Here is an 8274-nt window from a genome sequence, read left to right as displayed (position 1 = left end):
TGCATAATGGTTCTAATAAAGATTTGATTCAGGCATCCATGTAGAGCTAATGTATATTTTTACCGACATTCATCCACCACTATCTTTAATCCTGGTTATGGAATGGGTGGAATTGGAAATAACTGGGTCTGATGTTATAATGTGGATTTCGCTAATTATTTCTGCTGCCTTGTTATCACTGACACATACATTGTCTCTACAGCTCTGGCAGTGTGGTGTGTAGAGGTGTGTAAAGTTGCATATCCTACTACAGAACCATGATATAGTATGTTTAGGGAGGTCATCCCAGCACCTGTGATCTTCCATTGGACCTTTTCTCAATCCAACTGCTCCAGCTGTTGGTCAAATCATGTCTTCAATCAATCATGTATCCCACAGCTAAGCTGGAGCAGGTGACAGGTGTCTCCATAACAACCCCTGTTCTATCACACCACAGTGACAGTTGGGACTCTGGGAGACTGGGACAGATCAAGAGCAATGTGGAGCATAGTGACGTCACCATCACTGTGTCTGTGTAATCCGGGGCAGGGATGACAAATTCATCAGTGGTTTTCTTACAGTAATTCACAAATCTTCTGATGCTGCTGGCTACTTCTAGAGATAGTTACATTGATTTAGCCCCTGTGAGGTTGTCTTTTACAGCTGCAATCTTGTGGCTCTGACAGAGACAATCCTTTGTTTAGAGGACTTATAAGGGGAGACTTACAGATGCAGTCTTTCCAGGACCGGCCTTCTCTCTGCTCTTACATGTGGACAACAGATAAAACATTGGATGTCACTGGATATCAAATACTGTGTCAAAGGACAAGCAGGAAAAGGTATGTGTTATTCCCTTTACACTGACTGTTGCTTTCCTCTACATACAATATGTGTGTGACTTTTTTGGCTTTCTCTATATTGAAATCATTCAAAACATCTTGTTGATGCAAATGAAGTTAATCTACAAACAGAAAAGGCATAGGGAAAATTAGAGTAATGTGATGTTTCAGTAAGATTGATAGTAAAACATTTATTCGAAAAGTAAAGATATCCAAACATGATTAGGGTAGTATATTACTTAGTAAAAAGTTTACAGTAGAAGTCGGAAGTTTACATACACTTAGGTTGGAGTCATTAAAACTTGTTTTTCAACCACTCCACAAATTTCTTGTTAACAAACTATAGTTTTGGCAAGTCAGTAAGGACATCTACTTTGTGCATGACACAAGTCCTTTTTCCAACAATTGTTTACAGACAAATTATTTCACTTATAATTCACTGTATCGCAATTCCAGTGGGTCAGAAGTTTACATACACTAAGTTGACTGTGCCTTTAAACAGCTTGGAAAATTCCAGAAAATGATGTCATGGCTTTAGAAGCTTCTGATAGGCTAATTGACATCATTTGAGTCAATTGGAGGTGTACCTGTGGATGTATATCAAGGCCTACCTTCAAACTCAGTGCCTCTTTGCTTGACATCATGGGAAAATCAAAAGAAATCAGCCAAGACCTCAGAAAAAAAACTGTAGACGTCCACAAGTCTGGTTCATCCTTGGGAGCAATTTCCAAACGCCTGAAGGTACCACGTCCATCCGTACAAACAATTGTACGCAAGTATAAACACCATGGGACCACACAGCCATCATACCGCTCAGGAAGGAGACGAGTTCTGTCTCCTAGAGATGAAAGTACTTTGGTGCGAAAAGTGCAAATCAATCCCAGAACAACAGAAAATGACCTTGTGAAGATGCTGGAGGAAACAGGGACGAAAGTATCTATATCCACAGTAAAACGAGTCCTAGATTGACATAACCTGAAAGGCCGCTCAGCAAGGAAGAAGCCACTGCTCCAAAACCGCCATAAAAAAGCCAGACTACGGTTTGCAACTGCACATGGGGACGAAGATCGCACTTTTTGGAGAAATGTCCTCTGGTCTGATGAAACAAAAACGTATTGTGGGAAGCTTGTGGAAGGCTACCCGAAACGTTTGACCCAAGTTAAACAATTTAAAGACAATGCTACCAAATACTAATTGAGAGTATGTAAACTTCTGACCCACTGGGAATGTGATGAAATAAATAAAAGCTTAAATAAATCATTCTCTCTACTATTATTCTGACATTTCACATTCTTACATTAAAGTGGTGATCCTAACTGACCTACGACAGGGAATCTTTACTAGGATTAAAATGTCAGGAATTGTGAAAAACTGAGTTTAAATGTATTTGGCTAAGGTGTATGTAAACTTCCGACTTCAACTGTATATTTTATGGACTGTTACAATAATGTATATATTTTTATTGTCATTTAGCGGGGGAATCGATCCCACAACCCTGGCGTTGCAAACGCCATGCTCTACCAACTGAGCTACACGGGACTATATACAGTGGGGAGAACAAGTATTTGATACACTGCCGATTTTGCAGGTTTTCCTACTTACAAAGCATGTAGAGGTCTGTAATTGCACACAGTGCACTTCAACTGTGAGAGACGGAATCTGAAACAAAAATCCAGAAAATCACATTGTAAGATTTTTAAGTAATTAATTTGCATTTTATTGCATGACATAAGTATTTGATACATCAGAAAAGCAGAACTTAATATTTGGTACAGAAACCTATGTTTGCAATTACAGAGATCATACGTTTTCTGTAGGTCTTGACCAGGTTTGCACACACTGCAGCAGGGATTTTGGCCCACTCCTCCATACAGACCTTCTCCAGAACCTTCAGGTTTCGGGGCTGTCGCTGGGCAATACGGACTTTCAGCTCCCTCCAAAGATTTTCTATTGGGTTCAGGTCTGGAAACTGGCTAGGCCACTCCAGGACCTTGAGATGCTTCTTACGGAGCCACTCCTTAGTTGCCCTGGCTGTGTGTTTCGGGTCGTTGTCATGCTGGAAGACCCAGCCACGACCCATCTTCAATGATTTTACTGAGGGAAGGAGGTTGTTGGCCAAGATCTCGCGATACATGGCCCCATCCATCCTCCCCTCAATACGGTGCAGTCGTCCTGTCCCCTTCGCAGAAAAGCATCCCCAAAGAATGATGTTTCCACCTCCATGCTTCACAGTTGTGATGGTGTTCTTGGGGTTGTACTCATCCTTCTTCTTCCTCCAAACACGGCGAGTGGAGTTTAGACCAAAAAGCTCTATTTTTGTCTCATCAGACAACATGACCTTCTCCCATTCCTCCTCTGAATCATCCAGATGGTCATTGGCAAACTTCAGACGGGACATGCGCTGGCTTGAGCAGGGGGACCTTGCGTGCGCTGCAGGATTTTACTCCATGACGGCGTAATGTGTTACTAATGGTTTTCTTTGAGACTGTGGTCCCAGCTCTCTTCAGGTCATTGACCAGGTCCTGCCATGTAGTTCTGGGCTGATCCCTCACCTTCCTCATGATCATTGATGCCCCACGATGTGAGATCTTGCATGGAGCCCCAGACCGAGGCTGATTGATCGTCATCTTGAACTTCTTCCATTTTCTAATAATTGCGCCAACAGTTGTTGCCTTCTCACCAAGCTGCTTGCCTATTGTCCTGTAGCCCATCCCAGCCTTGTGCAGGTCTACAATTTTATCCCTGATGTCCTTACACAGCTCTCTGGTCTTGGCCATTGTGGAGAGGTTGGAGTCTGTTTGATTGAGTGTGTGGACAGGTGTCTTTTATACAGGTAAAGAGTTCAAACAGGTGCAGTTAATACATGTAATGAGTGGAGAACAGGAGAGCTTCTTAAAGAAAAACTAACAGGTCTGTGAGAGCCGGAATTCTTACTGGTTGGTAGGTGATCAAATACTTATGTCATGCAATAAAATGCAAATTAATTACTTTAAAATCATACAATGTGATTTTCTGGATTTTTGTTTTAGATTCCGTCTCTCACAGTTGAAGTGTACCTATGATAAAAATGACAGAACTCTACATGCTTTGTAAGTAGGAAAACCTGCAAAATCGGCAGTGTATCAAATACTTGTTCTCCCCACTGAATACCAATTGCACACACTTACTTTGCATTAGGCATGTAACTAAATATGATCTATAATCTGTCCAGTCAGTCTTCTATAAGTATAGTGAACAAAAATATAAACGCAACATGTAAAGTGTTGGTCCCATGTTTCATGAGCTGAAATAAAAGATCCCAGAAATGTTCCATACACACAAAAAGCTTATTTATTTCAAATGTATTTCAAATTTGTTTACATCCCAGTTAGTGAGCATTTCTCCTTAGCCAAGATAATCCATCCACCTGACAAGTGTGGCATATCAAGAAGCTGTTTAAACAGCATGATCATTACACAGGTGCACCTTGTGCTGGGGACAATAAAAGGCCACTATAAAATGTGTAGTTTTGTCACACAACACAAAGCCACAGATGTCTCAAGTTTTGAGGGAGCGTGAAATTGGCATGCTGACTGCAGGACTGTCCATCAGAGCTGTTGCCAGAGAATTGAATGTTAATGTCTCTACCATAAGCCGCCTCCCATGTTGTTTTAGAGAATTTGGCAGTATGTCCAACCGGCCTCACAACTGCAGACCAGGTGTAACCACGCCAGCCCAGGACCTCCACATCTGGCTTCTTCATCTGCAGGATGGTCTGAGACCAGCCACCCAGACAGCTGATGAAACTGTGGGTTTGCACAACCAAATAATTTCTGCAGAAACCGTCTCAGGGAAGCTCAATTGCGTGCTCGTCGTCCTCGCCAGGGTCTTGACCTGACTGTAGTTCGGCGTCGTAACCGACTTCAGTTGGCAAATGCTCTACTTCGATGGCCACTGGCACACTGGAGAAGTGTGCTCTTCATGGACGGATGAATCCCGATTTCAACTGTATTGGGCAGATGGCAGACAGCGCGTATGGCGTAGTGTGGGCAAGCGGTTTGCTGATGTCAACGTTGTGAACAGAGTGCCTCATGGTGGCGGTGGCGTATGGTATAGGCATGCATAAACTACGGACAACGTAAAGCATGCATAAGCCTGATCAACTCTATTCGAAGGAGGTGTCGCGCTGCATGAGGCAAACGTTGGTCACACCAGAAACTGACTTGTTTTCTGATCCACGCCCCTACCTTTTTTAAAAAGGTATTTGTAACCAACAGATGCATATCTGTATTCCCAGTCATCTGAAATCCATAGATTATGTCCTAATGATTTTATTTCAATTGACTGATTTCCTTTTATGAACTGTAACTCAGAAATTGTTGCATGTTGCGTTTATATTTTTGTTCAGTGTACAATTTGTGGGGCGCTGCAGACTAAAGATCTGTTATATTGAAATATCAGTACTTTGTTTCCAGTCACAGACTCAGGTCAGGTCTTGCTGGAAAGTAAACTAGGGGCCAGAATGAAACTCAAACCCCTACACAACTCTGTCTAAATTCTCTTTCATAGCAGACACCTGATCTACAGTCATTAGATTATGTATGCCACTGAGCAGACGCTATTATCTAAAGCAGGGTTTCCCAAACTCGGTCCTGGGTCCTGGTTATTTGAATCAGCTGTGTAGTACAGGGGCAAAAACCAAAACATGCACCCAGGGAGGGCCCTAGGACTGAGTTTGGGAAACCCTGATCTAAAGCAACTTACAGTTCAGTGAATACATACCTTTTTAGTAGGCTATGTGTGTATTTGATACACCCAGGAATTGAACCCACAGCCTTGTGGATGCTAGCGCCATGCACTTGCCAACTGAGGTACACAGGACAACAGATAAGTAGAGGAGAAGCTAGCTATCCACAAGCATCCATCATGAAGTAACAATTTCTGTCTTTCACATGGTGATCAGGAAAAGGCTTATGTGGATAAACTGAGATGTCAGATTAATGTAGATGGATGATTGATTGAAGGATAGATAATCAAACTAGGTTAGGGATTGGGTTGGAATTACTATAATCTTTCTCACTGCAGTTCAACAGGTTAATATCTGATTAATCAACTAGGCTACATAAAGTGAAGATCATCTCACTCCCCTCCACCCCTGTAGACACCTGCTGTCCTTAAATCACATAACCCACACACTCATGTTTCGAAGAAGGAAGTGTCGCCTTATTCTCAGATGTTGCCCCAGTTTACAAGCAATCTCTTTAAAACCCCTCTCCTCTCCAGCCCCCTCTTCATCGGAGATGTGAATTATTGACAAGCTCCCCTTCTCACTCTCCTTCTCTCTCTCTCTCTCTCTCTCTCTCTCTCTCTCTCTCTCTCTCTCTCTCTCTCTCTCTCTCTCTCTCTCTCTCTCTCTCTCTCTCTCTCTCGCTCTCGCTCTCTCTCTCCTGTCAACAGCAACAGCCCTAAACAATAGGGCCACCCGTCTGTCTGCCTTCTGAGGGGCATCTGGTCCTCTCTGTACGTTTTCCACCTGCCTCAGACAGGTTATTGATATAACAACAGTGGGGTGAATAAAGACAGATCTGCTGCTCCTCACACAGGTAAGGCATTCATGTTTTCTCTTTATTTTATTATGGCGAAATTGCCATATTTGGTCAAAATGGATGCTTTGTTGTAGACCGTTGTGTCAGGGGTAGCCTACCATCTGAACGTTAAGGGCTAAATTGCTGAACTCCATTACTCCAGTTCAAAAATGACTACATAAATAGACTGTCGTTGCTAGTGTACTTACAGCCTTACTACACAGGTACAACAACTTTATGTAAAGTGTTACCACACTTTCTCTGTCTCTTTTTTCCAGGTCTAAGGGGCCAAAATGCAGTACCTCTTTCATCTCCTTCTGTTGATGGAGATTTACTCCAAGTCTCACAGCACCCCGTGCGAGAAAGGCTGCGACTGTCGCGAGGAACTGAAACTCGCCACTTGCACTAACGCCCTCTTAACCCAACTGCCCAACCACATCCCTCCTTACACGGAACACCTGGACCTATCTATGAACCTCCTAACCTTTATTCCGGAGAGTTCCTTCCAAATGGAACGCAAACTGAGGGTTCTGCTTATAAACGACAACAACATTAGCGCTGTGGCTGATGGGGCCTTCACCCAGCTAGAGTTCCTTCAAAAGTTGGACCTGAGTTGGAACAGGTAGTGGAGAGTTTTTCCTGGCCACTGTGCTCTTGTTGCTGTTTTTCTCTTCGAGGTCTTGGCCGGGTTACTGTAAAGCACTTTGTGACAACTGTTCATGTCAAAAGGGCTTTATCAATTCAATTTGATGGATGGATGGAGAGATTCATTGATTGATTTATTGATTGATTAAACAGGATCTCGTCCCTGAGCGAGAGCTTCTCCCTGGGCCTGAATGCTCTGAGGGAGCTGCAGCTGAGCCACAACCACCTGCACACCCTGGACAGCAGGAGCTTCATGCACTTGGATGGCCTACAGAGGCTCAACCTTACCGGCAACGCCATCCATAACATCCAGGTGAGGTTGTTTTTACTTTTATTGAACAACATCTAATAAGGTGATACAAGGTGATACAATACAATTCTATTATTTTCTATTGTGTTCTATTTTGTTTTATTCTGTTGTGTTTTATTTTATTATATTCTATTGTGTTCTATTCTATTCTGTCCAGGTGAGGTCCTTCGGCTCCATGTCCACCTTGCGGCAGCTCCACCTGGAGGCCAACCATCTCATCTCCCTAAACAACGGGATGTTCTCCATGCTGAAGTCCCTGGAGGTCCTCAACCTGCAGAGGAACCAGATCAACAAGACCCAAGAGGGTGTCTTCACCCCCATGACCTCCCTGGCCCTGCTCAACCTGGCCCACAACCAGATGAGCACCATCTACTTCAAGACCTTCCTAAGCATCCACACCTATAGTACCCATATCCTGTTGGAAGGAAACCCCTGGAGCTGCAATTGTGACCTACAGAGAGTGTTCCATAAACTTAGAAGTGTTCAAAGACTGTTCTTGGATGATTACTATAATCTTAGCTGTAATGCTCCGACAGAACTAGCGAACTACAGGTTGATGGATGTGGATACGGAGCTGTGTATCGCCGAGATGGTTATTGTGCTGATTATCACGATCACCGTGGTGATAACAGTGTTGGTGGCCATCGTCATGGCGGAGAGGAAGAGAAATAAGAAGAAGAGGGGAAAACATTGGACGGAGCAGGGCAACTTGTCTGACTCAGATCACTAGGGATTGACTTCTTCTCGGCAACACAATCCTTTGATACACTTGTACAGTAATACAATACAAATATCTCTCAGAGACAGTTATTGCTATATTTTAAAGGACATTTAGTAGGCTATTGTACAATTTCACCATGTATTTATTGTACACAAATGCATTTATCAATTACTCAATATGCACACTTTTTGCATTTGTAATAATACCAGAGTTTGT

The 8274-nt window shown here is 43.0% G+C and overlaps 1 protein-coding gene across 1 annotated transcript; it reads left to right on the top strand.

Annotated features, from left to right (window-relative positions):
• Positions 1–6675: 6675 nt before the first annotated feature.
• LOC311112427 (uncharacterized protein) lies at positions 6676–8067 on the top strand (the record flags this gene model as incomplete). Its single annotated transcript, XM_084155559.1, has 3 exons — positions 6676–7004; positions 7181–7340; positions 7495–8067. The coding sequence occupies 3 exons, from the start codon at positions 6676–6678 to the stop codon at positions 8065–8067; spliced, it is 1062 nt and encodes a 353-aa protein (XP_084011685.1).
• Between the last annotated feature and the right edge of the window lie 207 nt (positions 8068–8274).

The sequence above is a fragment of the Coregonus lavaretus genome, assembly GCF_964263955.1.
Source record: "Coregonus lavaretus genome assembly, chromosome: 38".
Classification (NCBI taxonomy): Eukaryota; Metazoa; Chordata; class Actinopteri; order Salmoniformes; family Salmonidae; genus Coregonus; species Coregonus lavaretus.
This window is presented reverse-complemented; position numbering and strand designations above follow the sequence as displayed.